This window comes from Alligator sinensis, unplaced genomic scaffold (genome assembly GCF_000455745.1).
Source record: "Alligator sinensis unplaced genomic scaffold, ASM45574v1 scaffold323_2, whole genome shotgun sequence".
NCBI lineage: Eukaryota > Metazoa > Chordata > Crocodylia > Alligatoridae > Alligator > Alligator sinensis.
The window spans coordinates 910,558-929,147 of record NW_005842392.1 but is presented as its reverse complement, the minus strand read 5'-3'; the positions used below and the strand labels follow the sequence as shown (position 1 = coordinate 929,147).

Here is an 18,590-nt window from a genome sequence, read left to right as displayed (position 1 = left end):
CACCCAGACCTGATGCATGCAGAATTTTTTGGTGCAAGAAATGGCTGCAGCCTCTTAAAAACAGACCTGTTGCTGCTTTGGCTACTCGTGTAACTCTGCTTCCTGCAACACCAAACTTGGACTGAACTCTGCAAAAAAGCAGTGGACTCAACTGTAGCTGTTTTGGAACAGTGTGTCTGTGTATCTCTGTGTGCCTCTTCTTGAATACCCTTTGTTTTTCAAGGGTATGTCTTAGGATTTCTATGGGTGCCTAGATGTGCTGCATAATTAGTTAATCGAGTTTGCTGGAGCGTAGCAGTTAGCCAGCCTCCATGTCACGTGTATCAGTGTCCCCACACTTAAATGGCAGTGGGGGTGCTGCAAACAAGTTGTTTCAAGAGCCCTCGCTGCCATTTTGAAGCGTGGGGATACTGATGCACAAAATGCTGTGGTGCTTTAATTAGAGTGGCTCTCAGACCCGCTGCAATTAAGGCACAACCCAAGCCCTGAAGCGCATGTAAAAGTGCTCTATGATTTTTCTGCACCTTCGAACATACAGTGTGAACGGTCTCCATTTGGAAACCTCAAAATTACAGCACCTCAAACTAGAAAATTATTCTAAAAATCTGCCTGCATGTCCCTTGATCTTTAATCTCAGCATAAGATTTCACATGGAATAAAAGTCTACCTTGGGTATTTGGTTAAATTGGGATTAAACAACTCTCTTCTGAACTGAAAACCTGGAAAATTCAGTTCATGTGGCACAAACTACAAGAGCTTATGGTTGATGGTTGAGTTAGACTCCAAAGAGGCGCATAATCTTTCTGGTCTTTGTGTTCACTTCCTTCATATTTACAAATGAACGTGTCTGCTTCTTTTGGTGCCAGAACATAGCTAAATGCCAGAGGGACCTGACAAGTTACTTTAGTTGGAAAAATATGGTAACATTTCTGCCCTCAAGTCTGATGTAAGCCTACAAGCTCTCCACTCAAGACAGTGATTTACTCCAGACTTGCTCAGACATTGCCAGGAGCAGAATCTGCTCCTCTGTCTCTCAGACCTGGTTTGCATGCTAAATTGTACCAGATTCACTGAATCCATTTAACATCACAACTTTAGTTAAACAATTGTAATTTCTGTGTAAACTCTGTGGAAGCACTTTGCAAGCCATGCTCAAAGACTCCCTGTCTTGGGTAAGGCGAGATCTGCCGTGTAAACACCTGCTGCCTTAAGGAGATGTTGCCTTTCCCCACCAGAGACAATGACTGTCAGAATAGTTTCTTAGGGGAAAGGGACAAAAAGGCCCATAGGTGATAAACTGCTTGCTTTCAAGGTCCTCTCGGTACAGTTAGATTTCAGGGCGACCAGATGGCCTCATAAAAAGGAAGGAAAAGAAGACGGCATTCTTCCGTGACGGCTAGCCTCAACATCCTTGTTTCACATCAGCTGGGTGACAGAATGGCAGCTGACATAGTGGAAGGTACCAGCTCATTCCTCTACCCAGCTGTGAAGAGCCTGAATGGAAGATGAGATGCTCAACAAAGATGGGCCCCTTCCAAGCCCTGGATGCTGGGGTGGGGCGAGGTAGGAAGTTGCAGTTCCAAGCCACAACCCAGAATTCTGCAGTCTGTTCCTTTATCATGTACCAAACTAATGCTCTAAATCCAAAGACCCTCAAATTTAGGGGAACAAACACTAGGGTTTTGAAACCATAGGTTCTGCTCAGGACTGGAGGTTAGTGGCTCCTGGGATGGTATGATGTGGTTGTAGTGGTAAGTGGTATGTGATATGTATTGGTATGTTGTTGCTTGTTAAAATGGAAAGAACGTCCGCGTCCGGACAAGCCATAATGCACATTCAGGCATTTCCCGCACTGCTACCTTGCAGCTTGGGGGGCGGGGCGGCCTGACCCCTGGAGATCTAGGGGTCAAAAAAACCTGTGCAGAAAAAAAGAAGGGTGGTGTACATAGGGACATGGCATGCTGCCCAAAACTGGAGCCTGGCTGGCCAGAGCCACACTCCAGCAGCTGGCCAGGCTCCAAGCTGCAGGAGCAACACAGCTGCAGCTTCCCTACCCGCCAGATAAAGCTGCTGGGGCCAGCAACTGTGCTGACCCCAGCCTCCCCTACCCCTGGGGTAACCCACCCCACACCAAAGAGCTCCCCGGGGACTACTAGCAGTAGCACAAGGTGTCCCGCTGCTAGTTGTCCCTGGGGAACCAAACATCTGTGCTTGTCTGAACATGGCCAGTGAGGCTAACACAAAGAAAAGAGTTATTATGGCCGAAGGACAAGCTGCCTGTGTGTGAAAGGAGAATGCACAGATAAGGCAAAGAGTTAGTTGTGGGTTTGTACAGCACCTAGCAAAATTGTGTCTGTGACTACAGTTCCTAAGCCCTGCACTACTACACTATGAATTAATAATACATGGAAAAGCTCATCCTCAGCCATTCAATACTGCCAGCCTCTGGACTTTCTCTGAGTAGTACACACTGCCATAACCCCAAGGGGCATGTGGCTCTAGGAAATAAATCACAGTGTGGGGCAAAGGAAGGAAGAATTGTTCCCTTAGGGAGCTGATTTACTTTGTAAATTAAAGCTAATGGGTGTTGGGGGTTCTAATAGATCAGGGATGGGATCCTCCAAATGAGTCATCAGATTGGTTCTAATTGCTTTTCATTGATGTTACCCCACCGATTTTAAATGAGCTAATGCTTGATTTATACTGGTGTAAGATCAGGATTAGATCCAATGAGCCATTACAATTGTTAAGTTTGATGGTATTTATCCCCCTACGTACAGAGCCTGAAGTATCTTCTTCTTTGTCTTTGTTTTTGTCAAGGCTTGTAAAAGAGTTAATTGTTTCACATTAGTGGATTTACAATCCTGTGTATTAGGGGATTCCTTTCAGGTACTCCCAGAGTGAGGCAGTGATTGTGGCCTTCCACGTTTTGAAAAAGATAACAAAGGCTGATGTAAAATCTTTTACAAAACCTAGTCAGCCCCTATATGGTGTGATTTTGTTTTTACTCAAGTAGTTAATCTTTATTTAAGAAAGGCTATTAACACATTTCACCCACTCTATAAAAAATGTGGGGGAGGTAGAAAGCTGAGGTAATGTTGCAAAGGATAAATCCTCTGAGCCTTTGACAAAAGGAAGAAGGAATGCTGAACCCTAAGAGAGGTTTTAATGGGTGTTAGGTTTTTCAGCGGCCACTCGTACACTCTTTTGAGCATCCTCAGCCAAAGCAATGGCTAACAGTAGGGAATCCTAATATGCTTTTTTTAAATTGTGGAGACCGTAGTTAGGTATGGATTAACATTTCTTTTTGGTTAAGAATGAATGGATCTTTCCACCCCAGCACATATCACAATGTTCTCTACTTTATCGAGGGAATATTCTGAGTTTTAGGATGAAAATGTAAATATTTGCTTGTTATAGGCTTCAGGCATTAAATGTAATTGTTTAGTTTTAACATGAATCAACCCCCTACCCACTGAATACTAAAATTCTACTGTGTGTGGAAGCCCTGTGACAAAACCATAGGAATCGACATTTAGGATTTTGAAAAAATAGTAAACCTATGAATGTGCACTATGATTCTGCACATTCTCTTGGTTTCAGTTTTCTAGCTGCTTCCTTCTATATTTTATACCATCCTTGACTTCAGTGGGAAGCTGCTGACTACTCACCACTTCTGAAGAGAGTCCACTCAATGAAGAACCGAAGTACAGATCTGGGAGCCCGAACCAAAAATCTTGGCCCAGGCTGCTCTGTGGTGCTCGCAGGCAAAGCAGCAGTAGCAAGCATCCAGAACTCGAATCAGAGCAGTAATTGCTTCATGATTAAACAACAAAGACTTGCCATCTTTGTATGAAAAGAAAAGCTAATGTGATTTGCCTGGAGACTGTCAGAAAGGATCAGAAGAGGCACAACTGCTTAGTGCTCTCCACTGTAGCTGTAGCACATGGCCTATAAATGTCTTCAGCAACTGATATAGTCTAGGTTTCCTCTGCTCTTTTGATTATTCAGAGCATGGAAGATCTCACGAGGGAGCGGCTGGCTACAGTGCTCTTTCTGCCCATTGCACAACAGTCTCGCTGTGGCTTCCTGCCATCCCAGAGGGAGCTGCTTTTCCTGGATAGTTTCTAAGTGTTTTGGGATGCAGCAGGATGAAGGGCATAATATAATCAATCACCAGTGGGTTTATTTACACGTATAATTAAGGTGAAGAAATAAACTTTGACCTGGAGTGAACTGCTCCTGGGTGCAGCATCTACACGTGTGTCCAGGACGGCAGCAATTTGAGGCAGGGCGGAGCATGCCTGGGCTGGCAGGGGGTACAGGGGAGGGTCATGGGGGGCAGTGTCAGGCTGTGAAAGGACTGACTGGGGCATGAGGGTGCAGAACCTGTGGGGCTGTGTGGGTAGGTTGCAGGCAGAAGCCTGGTCCCTTACTCAGTCACCATCTACACGTGCATTTCAGTGCAGTTACGTACTCCACCGTAAGACGTTGGAGACAGTACTATCCTACGGCAGAGTTAATTAGTTTACTGCATCCTAATACTGGTGCATGTGTAGACACTGATGCTTCACTGTGCCGTTAGTCTGCTCCACAGCAGCGAGGGTGGCGCAAGTACCTACTCCGAGGATCTGCAAAAAGAGACTGGACACACACCTTGCTGGGGTTCTTTGACGCCAGCAGTCTGCAGAGCAGGGGGGCTGGACCCGATGATCTCCCGAGGTCCCTTCCAGGCCTATACTTCTGTGACTCTGTGAACACGGCACGACGCACCCAGGATGTATGCAGCGGTGGTTCTCAACCTTTTTAGACTCAAGCACCCTTCCTTAAACTAGAAGTGCTCCTTGGGAAAATCCCAGCTCTTATTTGCATTTGTTTATTGACCTTGGAAAAATAGCAAGAGCAGGTTTCCTTCTGCAATGGCCTCCAGGCCAGTCAGGATGTATTTAACACTGTGGGCTCCTTGAAATCTCTGGGCTGAGTTCGTGACTCGTCTTTGCCTCCTAACTGTGCTAAGTGGCGCAGCATCCTGGGGCACTCTTGACAAGATCTCCAGGCACCCCAGGGTGCTGCAGCACTTTGCTTGAGAATTGGTGTGTGCGTGTGCATGTGTGTACGTGCGCAATTCCACAGAAGCCCTCCAAATGCCTCTGAGCTCCATCTGTCTGCATCCAACCTGGCCCAGGATCCTGGTTCCCCTCCCCCCGCAGCAGCGGCACGTGCTCCTCGCCGTACGGACCGCGGCTGCTGGGCCCTGCCATGACACTGTACGGACAGCGAGGCGCACCGGGCGCCGCCATGACCCCACGCGCATGCGCAGGCGCCGCGGGTGCCTCTCCATTGAGAAGAATGAGGGGAAGCAGGGGGAGGAACAGGCGCGAGGAGCCGCCGAGGGGCGGGGCTACGCTCCGGGGCTCCGGCCATGGCCACAGTGGATGCCGAGGTGAGTGAGAGCGGCGGCGTCCATCTACCCCGGGCGGGGGAGAAAGATGGGGGAGCGCGCAGTGGTATCGCCCTGGGCCCGGCAGGTTCCGTGTGCGCCGGGAAGCGGGGCGCGCCCCCCCGCGCTGTGGTTCAGTCCAACTCCTCTGGGGAAGAATGCGGGCGCTCCTGCCATTGTGCGCGCGGGGGGGGGCCCGGGACTCTGTATAACTCACACCCCTCTGCGGCTGCCCAGTGGTATGGGCCATGCCGGGGCCGGGGCGCGCGCCGGGAGCCCTCGCATGCAGGTTCCGGGGTTCCCCCGGGTGCAGGCGAGCCCAGCCGAGCCGGAGAGGGGCCCGGGCGCCCCCTAGCGAGGGGCGGGGGCAGCGCGCCCTGTTGGCCCATGCAGGGTCCGGGGCTCGCCGGCTGGCATGAGCCATGCAGGCTGCCGGGTCCCTCCCACGTGCGAGGGACGAGCCATGCAGGGGCCCGGGCCCGGGCTGGGGCTGGCCATGAGCTATCCAGGGTGCGGGGCTGCCCTCCTACGTCCCTGCCCAGCTCCCTGGCCTGGGCGCCACATGGTTGCAGGCATGCCACGAGCCACACGTGATGTGTGTCGGACTGGGCGCTGGGATGTGACCAGGGTTTTTTCTCGCCCCCTCTTCCCCTCTCGCTTGCAGCCAGGTCTAGGCTAGTACTTCCCATTCTTGGCCTGATTCTGGTGCCACGTCCTCAGCAAGGCCCCCTCCCCAACCCCCGTGCCCGTGCTGCCATCTGCCGATGTTGCGAGCCCATTTGGGGACTGCTGGTTTGGAGGTGATTGTGTTTCCACTGGGCTCCATGCATGGGGCCAGAGCATCGTGGGGGATGCCCGCCCGCCTGCCGGGTTCGGGGCCTCGCACTCAAGGTGGAAGAAGGATGGATGTGTCCCGTTCGCTGCTGGGAGCGGAGACCTGCATGGCGGTGGGGAGCAGTCATATCCGCTGACCGTCCCCGCTCCCCACGCGGTCAGGGACAGCCCGAACGCCAGCAGCCGCCTGGGACTGGCAGGTCAATATTGCCAACGAGTAGGTGGGAGGGTTTTGTGCCAGTCCTCTTCTGCCTCCTTCCCCTCCCCCCCAAAATCAGCCTCATGTTTCCCTTCTTCCTCAAGGTAACCACTGAGTGCCTTATCAGACTTGTTAATCAGGCAGTGATGCTTAGCTACTGCCTCATTTACCCTTCTTACAAGGCACCTTGACATTTTGGAGGGATTTTTTTTTTTTTTAATTTGTATCCAAGGCCAATTTTTTTTTTTAATTTGTATCTGAAGCCAAATTAGGCAAAATTAATTCCATATCCAAGGGTCCAATGGCCCTACTACCGGCAAACATCCTCCACCTGTACCTGGGGCTTCAGATGTTTCCAAAACCTTTGGCGGGCATCCTACTTGCAGGCCCTTGGGGTTCGGATACCCCCAAGTTTTGCTTGCCCTTAGCTATACGTCCGCAGGAGCAAGCAAGGGAGGAGAAATTTTGGAGGGATACACTTAAATATAAAACCAAACCTCCTCTTTCATCTCAGTCCAGTAAGCAAGTTGGAGGTGTTACAAAGGAAATTCATTTTCATTAAACAGGTCGTTTCTAAACGACGCAGAGGAAAAGTATCTCCCAAAAAACCACCAGAAGTTAAAACCTTGCGCTCAGACATGGGAACAATGGGCTGCAGGAGGAGAGAAGGCAAATTTTCCTTTAGTGAGAACAACTTTTTGGGACCAAGGGACTTCAGAGGTTAACAGGAAGCTTGCCTTTGCAGGCTGGTCTCTGTTGGTTGTGTGTGCATCCATTGGTGTTCCTTTCACTTTCCTTTTGCCTACTTGGCAGAAATGGGTGCAGCAACCACCCCAGGGTGAAGCTGATCAGGGAAAGGAGGTTGGGACATGCTTTCTGTGGGAGGTGGAGTACACTGCAACTTTTCAGAGATCTGTCAGTGCAGTTGGACTGTACAGCTTCCAGCCACTAAGCTTTTATTTCTGCTCAAGGTTCACATGGATATAGTAGTTTGAAACAAGCTATTTCTGGAGGGTGAAGGATTATTTAATCCAGAGCAAAAATCCCTGAAGAAAATGGTGTTTGCCAACTTCCCTGATCCCATAATGGCAATTAGTCATATGATGCATAACTCCAGGTGTCCCCAAAGGTTATAAAATGAAGCTCAAGGTATCCCATTAAAGAATATAAACATCTCATAGAGCTGAGATGCCTTTTTGCTTGCTTGCCATCTGAATGAAAGGCTACAGCTTTCTGAACGTCATTTCAGAATGTGTTACCTTTTTGTACGTCCACATGCAGATTAAACAGTAGATTGCAACAGGTTGAGCGGAGACCCTTCACAGACCAAGAACGCCACTGTATATGTGTGAACAAAATGCGCGTAACGGTTGCATACTGATAACTCCATAGCTACCGAGCGCAGTTAATGATCAACATCCTCCAACAGGTTGGCTGCACCTTGCATTTCAGGTACACAGGAGGATAGGCTGTCACCTTTCCCAGCTTGCTATTCAAAAATTTTGCATGCAAAATGTTATGCGGTGGCAGAGAAATTTCAGCTACAAGTGAGATGAGCTACACAGATGGAAATGTCAGCAGATCTTTGTATAGCACTTTGAAGGTACATCCTGAATTTCTTTATGTAGGCAGAAGTCTCTTTGATTTCCGTGGGAGTTCTGCTCAAGGGAGGATGCTGTGTATTGGATTCAGTCATAACGGCAGTTCAGGGCCTGATCCTACTACCATTGCTCTTGTATAGCAATGCCTGTCAGGGGGATGTGGTATTAATCATGCCGTGTGACATAAGAATTAACCTATGGGCAATTCCATCCTTTTATCTGCCAGCTCTGTGTTGAGTTGGTGCTGCGTGGTTGCAGCCAAGGCAGAGGTCTATTCTTAACACAGCAACTCTCAGCACACAGGTTAGTCTTACAAATATGCACACACACATGCTATTTTTAGGGGAAATCTCCCAAGGGTCTGGCTGAGGTCTGTTCCATATGTAATTTTCTGAAGAGATATTGAGAAACTTTGGTCTAAGGATGCTGGCAGTGGAATTTGATGGGAGGGAAGAATCATGAATTATTTGGTGACTTTCAGATCAGCCCTTTCTTGCTTTTCTACCCCATCTCAGTTCCAAGAAATTAACAGACCAGATTTCACTCTCATTTGTACCCCAGGAAAACACACTGAAGTCAGTAGGGTTGCAGCAGCTTTAGTTCACAGCAGAATATGGAAAACTGATGCAGTTCTGGTGTAAATATTCAGCAGCTGAAATAGTGAAGCAGAGACTGGCATCCTTTGATCAGTCTCTATGACTAGATGAATTGACAGAGAAACTGGGTAGCATTAGGGAATGATGTTGTATGGTCAGAAGAGTCAATCCCTTCCTTTATCCAGAGCTCAGTGTGCTGGATAGAAGGTGTTTCTACCTCTGCCCTTGGGGGTGGGGGGGAGGGAACAAATGTGTACCTGGTACAGCTGTGGGAAGTGTCTACACCAGCTTTTATGAGCCTGTCCATTGTCTTGAGCTATTGATGATCTGTTAATTCCAGATAAAAATGCCTTTAACCTGTCCTGCAGCTCACACCTGCTAGGGAGGGGAGGATCCTAAAGACAAGCTTCTTGTCCAGTGATTGTTATCTTGTGTCAAGTCATTCAGTTTTGTGATGCGGCGAGTAGACTGTGCATCCCAGTGAGCGGTTGAGTTTCCAGTTGATCAGCTATCCTGTGAGTGAATAGCTGGACTCTCAGCTGCTTCTATTGATAATTTTTACTGGTAACAAGTGCTTGCATGAGTTCAATTTGGTTCAAGTGACTAGGATGATAAAGGTTAAAGTTTGGGGGCTTGATTCTCCTCGACTTACCCAATATTAAATTAGTGTAGCTCCATTGAATTTGGTGGTGGTGGTCCTCATTTATATTACCATGGATCAAAGAATCCAACCTGGGGTTTGGGCACCTTTTAAAACAGTAGTTTGGGGTGAGTTCTGTTGCAGTATGCCAGGCCCTCAAAACATTATGGCCATGTCCCCACAAGCAGGAACGTGGGTTCCCCAGGGACAGATAGAAGCTGCACATATTTGTGCCACTGCTAGTTGTTCCTGGGAAATGCCCCTGCACTGGTGCATAACAGGCTGCCCCAGGTTGGGAGCCAGCAACTTGGCTGGCCCTAGCAGCATTACCTGGGGTCCTGTGAACTTTGCTGGGCTCCAGGTATGCAGGGCCTGGCTAGCAGCTGGAGTGTGGCTCTGGCCGGCCAGGCTCTGGTTTTGGGTGGTGTACACTGTCACCGCATGCACCGTGCTGCTTTTTTCTGGCGTGGGTGTTTTTTAACACCAGGATCTTCCAGTGTCAAAAATACCTGCTGATTAGCAGCACATCTTCCACCTGCATGTGCAGTAGTTTGTGGCCTTGAAGACAGGGCCACATACCGCATGTTTGCTCATCTGGACATGCCCTATCTGTGTCCTTAAGGGTCTCTGTGATCTGGATTGCATCATAACCACAGTGACTCTGGAGTAGGTACATCCCTCCCAACATCTATGCAAGTCTGCACTGGTCTGCTCGTCAAAACATGTTTCTTTCAGGTCTGGTGATGACAAGCTGGTGGCCTGCCTTTTACGGTGTACCGTTACCAACAGGTTCTGCAGTTTTTCCATCTCAGATGAGTGATTTTGATGCGCGTAAAAACAAGGTGATTCCAAGCACTTTCTTCCAGGCCCCAGTGCTTAGCTACACAGCGTAGAAGATGCACAGCTTTGAAGAAAGCAGCTTTTCTTTTTTGACACGATAATGGATTTTTTTTGTCATTTTCCCCCTCCCATATCTGTCTGATCTGTAAAATCCTGTTCCTGCAGATGCAGCTTTTCCCCTGTAAGGTGAACAGAAGACAAGACAGCTCTGTAGGGCCAGATTTCCCAGGGTGCACTACCCAGAGTTGGGGCCAGACCTTCCAAAGATCTCAGCACCTGCCAGCTCCCAATGTGGCCCCGATGGGCAGATTTTCAATAGAGAGCACTCAACACGCTGAGCAGTTCTGAAAATCTGGCTCATGGCGCTCACACAGCCCTGGCTTTGATTCCTGCTCTCATCTCCTTAGCCAGCTGGTGCTGGGAGATCTCTGTAGGCAGGCCCCTGTCTTGTATTGTTAACTCCCTAGCAGATTAAGGGAGCCAGCTGTAACTGGCCCCAGTGAGCTTCCTGTTCACTGGGTCCAGGCTGGAGGGAGGATGCTGTGGTAGGCCCATAGTGATAATGGGAGGAGCTCTGGGCTTAATAAGAAATGCTCCCAAGGTATCAATTTGTAGTTGATTTTCAGTTCCCCCCCTTTTCATTTTTGCAGGTGACATGATCTGCTGTTCTTTTAGTCTGCACTGTTCTGCCTCCTCTTTCACTTACATTTGCTGGCTGGTATTATCAGGATCAGTGAGGAGTGGGATAATTTGCTTTCCCAGTGCCATAACTTGGGATAAGTAGGTTGCTTCAGGGTTCGTTAAAACATGAACACCTCTTTCTTTTCCTCATGCACTTGAAGGCCATGGCTTGATGGCCAAGGGGGTGTTTTCTTCCGTTTTGCTAGTTCTTTAAATTAGATAAACAATACGCCTATTTGAGCTCATGTACACAGATTTAAAAAAAGATTTTCAATTCATTTGGCCCCGCTTCTAGGATAAAACTTGGCCAGGGAATCTGGCTTCTAGTGTTTCAGCCATGTGCTTTTCCTTCCCGGGATGAAAGGTAGATTTTTTTTACTATGTGCAGGGAAGCATGTCATCTTCATTTTAGCAAGTTTAAGTAAACCCTAAACTCTTTTCCAAGGCTCATTTTGACCTGTTAACATATGCTAGAATGCCACGCTTTTTTGTCGATAGTAGGATTTTACCAAGTGTTAACCAACGTGATAAAAACCCCATTTTTTCTCCTACCGTGAATCAAGCCAAGATAGAAAAAAGCATCTCTGTGCCATCAGGACAGCACCTCGGGCTTGGTCTACACTAAAAAGTTTTACCAGCATAACTTTAGTCTAGGGTGTACTATTATTTTACTGTATAGTGGTAAAAGCCCTAGTGCAGGCATATTTTACTAGAAGGGAGGTGAAATGCTGCTATAGTTTATTCTGCTTCCCAAGCTGGAGGCTTGGTCTACGGTTGACAGACTCAGCTATGCCAGCAAATCTGCTAGGAATGTGAAAAAATCACCTTACAACTGACATCACTCTGTCAGCAAAAGCCCTACTGAAAACATGGTTATACCAGCAAAAGAATACTTACTCCATTCAGGGAATGGGAGCCAGCTGAAGTTATGTTAGTAAAAGAACTATTTTGCAAGTATAAGCAACATCACCCTTCGGAGGGTTTTGCTGGTTTAAATCTGGCACAAACCCTTTAAGTGTAGACAAGGCCAGAATAAACTACTAGTATGGGTACTTTTATACTAGTATGACCATGCCCATGCTAGGAGCTTTTTGCTTTAATTAATACTTTCTAGTAGAGACAAGCCCTAAAAAGGACTGTTGTGCCCTCTCATCAAGTGAGAAACACTCCTTCAAAGGACTGCTTGTACCCTTACAAATACTCCTGGACCCTGCCACCCTGCAGTCTGCTTCTGCCCCAAGTGGTTTTCTTCAAGTCTAAATTTGAATGTGGTTTAGTTCCACTGGGTGGTTTGTAGCACAAGAAAATGTGTGTTACACTATATGGCAACTACTGCATGAGGTGAGCAAGTATGGCAGGGGCATCAGGTATTTGCATGGTTAAGGAACTGGGCTGGCTGAAGATGAGCTGTTAAATAATAAATCCCACCCCTTTCAGTTTTTTATCTCCTTTGCAAAGGGTATTTCTCAAGCACAGGGGCAAATGGTGGCAAATTAGGATAGAAGGGGAAGACCAGTGGGCCAGGATGTTAAAACCCGTATATTTAGATCTAGGTCTCTGCATAGTAATAGTCTCAAAGAAGCAGCATGCAGTAAAGGGGAGGAAAAAGGCTGAGAAAGTGGTTTTCTCCTTCCTCCTAAATTAAATTCAGATTGACTTTGATGACTAGGATTATAGTAAGGTAAGTGGCTTATGCCATCCGTGTAGACCAGTGTAAAACAATGCAAGTAGGAACAAAGGTGCAAAAAGGGATTATGGCTTCTCAGGTCAGATAGGGCAATGGAGAGGTCGTGCATTTGGGGTTGATGGTGGATAGAACGGCCAGAACAAGCAGGACAGCATTCGGGGCAGAACAGAGGCATCTACAGGCACATTCGACAGCCAAACTTTGGAACAGCGTTTAGGCTGTGATTAACAAAATTAAGGGGACAGCCAGACTTCTGCGCGAGGAAAATGAAAAGGAGTGGGTAGCCAGAATTACTCTAATTTCAGCTGGACCAGAAGCTTAGGGAACACAGGAGTGGAATGGGGGCATCTCAGGGAGCAGCTCATTGTGACTTAAGGGAACTCAGAAATACTCTGTACTTTGGGCCTGCTTTGGCTGGGATAAAGGATATTCGTGAACACAGTAGCATTTGTGTTCTAGCTAACACAATTAAAACTGGTGTGTGCAAGGCAAATTGCACGTTAACACATGTCAGAAAGGAACCCTAATCTCCCTCTAGGCTTCACCTTACTCTGCTAATGTGTTATAATGCAGTTAATGGTGTGATTAGCTCTTGTAGTATTTGGTATTTTTTTTCTTTAAGCCTGAGTTTGTGGAGTCACACAAGAAGCTAAGCTGCCAGCTTCTTTTATTTCAAAGTAAATTTCTAGCTTTCCTAGTTTGAGAGAGAGCTTGAAAACATGATCCTCAGAAGCATATAAAACCACACCTTTAAAACTCTAATTATTTTTAAAATGATCTGATTTGCCGAGTGTTGTGGGGGACAGGGACAGACGGGGACTGATTCCTGGTTTTTGGAACAGAATCATAGAAATTAAGGATACTTGGGGTTGGCACTGTAGAAATTGTCCTTTCTACAGGAGAGTTTCTACACATTCATTACAACATTTTAGCTAACAGGTTGAATCTCAGTCTAGATAAAGTTTCTGAAAGCGTGTCAGTGGCAGTACTAAAGATGTGTAAACAAAACTGGGATTTTTCAGATGACCTAATGGGTTGAGGTGCCAAACTCCCTTTGATTTAAAGGGTGTGTCTTCAGTGTAGAGTTATCAGCCCCAGGGTTACCCTAGTGTGGGTGTGAACACCCAGACCCAAGTTACTGGGTCCTCCATAAATTGTCCTTCTGGGCACGTGGGGGGAAAAAGTGGGATCATGGGAAGGCATTGGAGGGACATCAGAGCTCAAGTAGACCTAGCCTCCATCCTTACCAAACAGCGGATGAGTTACTAGCCTAAGTATAAGCACAGCCTGGACTGTAGTCACTGTCTGAATTTCACCAGAAAGCCTGGGTTGAAAGCACCGTTGGACTGAGAGGGTTTTGTGCTAGTGGGAGGGCCGTTGTGGCAACGCTCGGTGTGAACCCATGCTAACTTTGTTATGAACCCTGGATGGGAGCTGGATGCTCAACTCCCTTAAGATTATCAGAGAGGCTTAAAGGAAACTGGGGATAGGAAGTTGATGGGTCTTTTATGTACAAAGGATAGATAACAGATTGCATACTCCACCCACCAAAGGCGGCCAGTGTGAATGGTCTTTAAAAGGTGTTAAAGTAGTATGTAGTGTCTAGGAGACTAAATTGTTGAAGGCCTGACTGCTGTGTACCTCTCTTGTCCTCTTATTTCTTATATAAAGATGTTGAGATTACTAGAACATAAAGCTAATTATAAATAATGTATCAATTGAAGACCGTTGTTAATAATTGATAGATTGAATCCACATCTAAATGGCTTTGTAGAGAGCACCAGGACAGGCTGCTGAATTGGTGACTATGGTGCGAGGAGGTTTTAATTGCATGCTAATAAAACTCAGGCTAATTCACACAGACTATGTCTTAAGTGTTAAAGGAACATGACTGACTTGCATGTTAAACTTGCTTAGTGGCCTCAGGACCAGGTGAAACACATTTTAATGCAGTCAAGTTGCTCTCTTTCAGTTTGGTGCTGACAAGACACTTTAAAAGTAAAAACTGTCCAAACAGGTTGTTCATAAGGTATCTTATAGGATTTGGAGACTTCACTTCAAATTTTACTTCAAATATTTCAACTTCCCTCCAAAATACTGAGGGTTAACAAATAACACTTATTTAAAAATGGACTTCATCTGTATGAAATTAGGTTCAATATTTTGCTTTTCCTTCTGTCCCTTCACATGAAGATGAATATTATCATTGACATAGTAACATGCTGCCAGTGTATCACCAAGGCGCTCCCTTAGAGCCTTTTCCCTTTGCTGGCAAAGCCTGTGTCCTAGAGGTTTGTGTACTCGTAGGGAAGGAGAGAGGAATGGGCAAGTTTTCTATTTCTTTGTATTCCTTCTTCAACTAAAACAGGAGGCAGCAGCACTGCAAGCAATCTTGCATTAAGTATATTAGCTGAAACATTTCTGCTTTGGCTGTGAAGAGTGTGTGGAGAGGTTAACACAGTGTCCAGGTTGCAGCATTTGAAGTAGTGGGGAAAGGGGATTTATTTTTTTTCTGTTTTTTCTTCAGTCCCTGGCAATAGAGCTCCTTGTCACTTATGAGTTGAATTGAATCACAGCTGCAGCCCCAACAGATCTGCTTTCTCTTGGTGCAGTACAAAAGTGGTGCTTTCTGCCTCAAACTGTTGGAATTAGTTCGTCCAGGATTTGTATGGCACTCCCTTCTGCACAGAGTACTCTTGGTGCCAGTTACCTGACAGGTCTGAGCTCCTTTCTGTTGTAGCATGATGCAGGTAGCAGAGTGCTTTCACGGCTCTTTTTAGCACACGTTGAACTGATTCCTTTCCAAAGTCTCCATTACTACACCAACAATATAGGAAAGCTGTTTACAGATACCTTTTACTTTTCTCATACACCCTGAAGTATTAGACCAGAAGTTTACCAGTCATCAGAGGATCAAGGTGCTGTTTACTAATGCACACTAGTAGGTTTACATATTGGTAGTAGTAGTAGTGCTGTGGTTGGTTGTTTCCAGAGACCCCAGTCAGTGATTAGGACCTGCTGTGCTAAGTGACTACCTAAAACATAAAGATGGTTCCTATTCCAAAGAGTTTGCAGTGTAAATATATGACTTTATGGTCCTGTATTATCACCAGTACAATCTGGTTGTAAAGAAAAAGGTTGCATGCTTACAGTTGTTACCTGACTTACAGGTGACCTGATGGGTTAGGTACTGGTAAAAGACAGAAGACATAGGTTAGCAGTCTGCCCTTTTATGGCTTACAATCCAGGACAGAAGAACAAACACTTATGCCGGTGACCATCTGGCTACCCACAACAGGGCAATTAATTAGTAGTTTCTTATCTATGCCTTCTGATGGGACTCAGGAATGGGAAAGAGGCTGGTGCACAGACTGGCAGCAGGTTTTCTTGGATTTGCTGGGTTTTCCCATTTTTACCTCTCTTCTACAAGACTTATTCTAACAAACATTCTCTGGTTGGTTTATTTAAATGTCTTTGTTGAACTGATACTTTGGGAACCAGGCTGAACCAATTTTTTGCTGGCCTCTGGAGATGGAATCATAGAAAATTAGGGTTGGAAGGGACCTCAGGAGGTCATCTAGTCCAACCCCCTGCTCAGAGGTGTTAATTCAGTGGGATTTATGTCCTCATGAAAATTAAAATTCTGGAAGGCAGAATGTCTTATCTCTTTCCTTTACCATCTTGGAACGCTACTTGTCACTGTCCTGTCTTCACCTCGGCTTATGGTTATCACTGACACACATACGCACTATAGCAAAATTACATCTAATACGTTTGCTTACCTCAATTACTACTGCTAACATTTTAAAGTTATGATATGGTATATTTGGATGATCTATTTTAATCAAATAGATTAAATAGATTCTGGTGGCCCTCCTGTGTATTGTCTCCTTCTAGGCCTTTTGCTCTGTTTAATTTGATCTCCTTACTGGTTTAGCTGCATGTATTGATTGCTTTCTTTACTTTGCTGACCAGGCTAGTTGTAATGTTTGCGAAAAAGGTTCACTCTGCAGTCACTTGGAAGCAGGCTTTGAGGCCTTTTGCTTTAGCCATGCTTCTGAAACTTGGTCCAGGCCTCTTGAAAATGGCCAATGCTGGCAACACAGGTTTGCTTTACCTTAACCAAGGTCTCATCTTCACTACAGATTTCTGTCAAAAAAGCTGTTTTATCACCATATGTTTGCATGTGTTTGTCAACCCATAGAATCAGAGGAGGATTGTTTAGTTCACCTCCTTGCACAAATACAGGCTATACTATTCCTAAACCATCCCAGACAGCTGCCTCGATAGCCTGTTCTTGAAAAGCTCCAATGAAGGAGGTTCCACAGATTCCCTCGGGAGCTACGCTTCTTATAGTTAGGAAGGGTTTTTTGAGATTTGATTTAAATTGCTTTGTTTCAGTTTAAGCCCATTTCCTCGTGTCCTGTGCTTTGTGGCAAAGCCAAATAACTATTCTCTCTTTTCCTTATGGCAGTCTTTCAGACAGTTGAAATCTGCTGTCATGCCCCCCTGCCTTAATCTTCTTTTTTCCAGACTAGATGTACTGTACCTTGTAACTTCAGCCTTTCCTGGTGCTACTTATTTTCCAAGCCTTTTATCGTCATTGTTATTTGCCTCTAGAGTAAAAGAAAGGCAGACCAGAAGAACCTCCCCTTCTGGTTGCTGAATAAAGACTCCTCCTCTGATGATACAAACTCCCAGTGAATGTAGAGCAACTGGCAAAATGCCATTGTGGACACACTCCAGCGGTGAAACAGCGTTGGCAGCTCTAAATGCTGGGCTTCTACCCATAGTGCACTGTGTCTTTTGCCAAAACAGTGCTTTAAAATGGGGATTCAACACTGGCAAGAGCAGCCAAGTATGCACCAGTCCAGTGATGTAACAACGTTGGCAGCCCCTAGCTGACAAATTTCCAGTGGCAAAATGGCAGGGGTGATCTAAGAGCCAGGGGCACAGGCAGCATCATGAGACATCATGATATGCCAAGCACCCATGGGTCCTTTAAATGTTTGGAAAAATTGACAGATGCTCCCCTGGTCCCAGGAAGCCTAAAACCGCTGAACCCCGCCTCCCCCAATTACTTCTAGTGCAATGATGTTTTCTTCTATAGGGAAGCCTAAATTGTGATATGCAATCCTTTGGTTTCCATGTTATTTCTCTGAGGAGTCAGGTGTCTTACCATGCACTAGGATGACAGTGCTTGTACTGTCCTTGCTTGTAAAGCAGGGAGCCCAACGAAGGAGTTACATAATTTCCCTTCTCTTCCACCCCCACCTTCTATTTATGAAACTTTTCTCCCTAATATATTATTAATTGACCTCTTATTTCTATAGCACTGTAAAGATGGCTCTGCTCACTTCCTCAAATAACTTCTGGCCTACATATCAAGGAAAAAAAACAGATTTTCCTTATTTCTATGAGTAGATATCCAGCTTCAGGCTTGACCAGTGGTGCTGGGTGCAGACATGTAAGAAGAACAAGGAGCTGCAGATTCTCTCTGTGCAGGCCTGTCGGGGCGAGTTACCTGGAGTTATGTGCAGGGAGAGCTTGCAGAGGGTTACCCTGCCTGGGTTTGCCAGCACAGGTGGCACGTTCTTGATGTCTGATCCCTCAGCTCTGTAGTCAGTAGGAGGTTTGGCATAGACTTCATTGGAAGTGAGATTGACCCCTTTGCGTTCTTGTGATGCAGCATGTAACAGCTTACAGCAGCGTTTGGCCTTTTTCTCTTTTCAAGTTCTATTGCAGAGGTCTCATACATTTCTGAGAGATCTGTTGGATGAACCTGATTATGAGCTTTAGAATTTGCCTACAGCTGTGTCCAAAATGACTTAATAGACTTGTTAAATCCAACATTATCAAAATTCTGCTAAGTGGCCTTGCTTCATCATTGAATGGCTTTACTCTGTCGCAGAGAAAAGCCACTTGTATGATTAGAGGCCTGAAGAGCAAGCCGTACGAGGAAAGGCTGCCAGACATGGGACAGCTCAGCCTAGAAGACTTCAGTGGTGGGGGGATTTGGTGGCAGCTTACCAATATATCAGAGGAGAGCATCAGGGGCTAGGCAAGCAACTA

At 46.3% G+C, this 18,590-nt stretch overlaps 1 protein-coding gene across 8 annotated transcripts in view; it reads left to right on the top strand.

The window, feature by feature from the left end:
- Positions 1–5,331: 5,331 nt before the first annotated feature.
- EHMT1 (euchromatic histone lysine methyltransferase 1) overlaps positions 5,332–18,590 on the top strand; it is a 152,566-nt gene continuing 139,307 nt past the window's right edge. For 3 of the 8 annotated variants that reach the window (XM_025211188.1, XM_025211202.1, XM_025211203.1), the window contains exon 1: positions 5,393–5,443. Coding sequence is in view for 2 of the 8 variants with exons in the window: in XM_025211191.1 (XP_025066976.1) it covers positions 5,350–5,443 (94 nt within the window). In the remaining 6 variants the exon portion in view is untranslated. Of the gene's footprint in view, positions 5,444–6,290; positions 6,475–18,590 lie in introns of those variants that run through there. The other 5 variants (XM_025211200.1, XM_025211192.1, XM_025211191.1 and 2 more) reach the window with 4 other exon arrangements.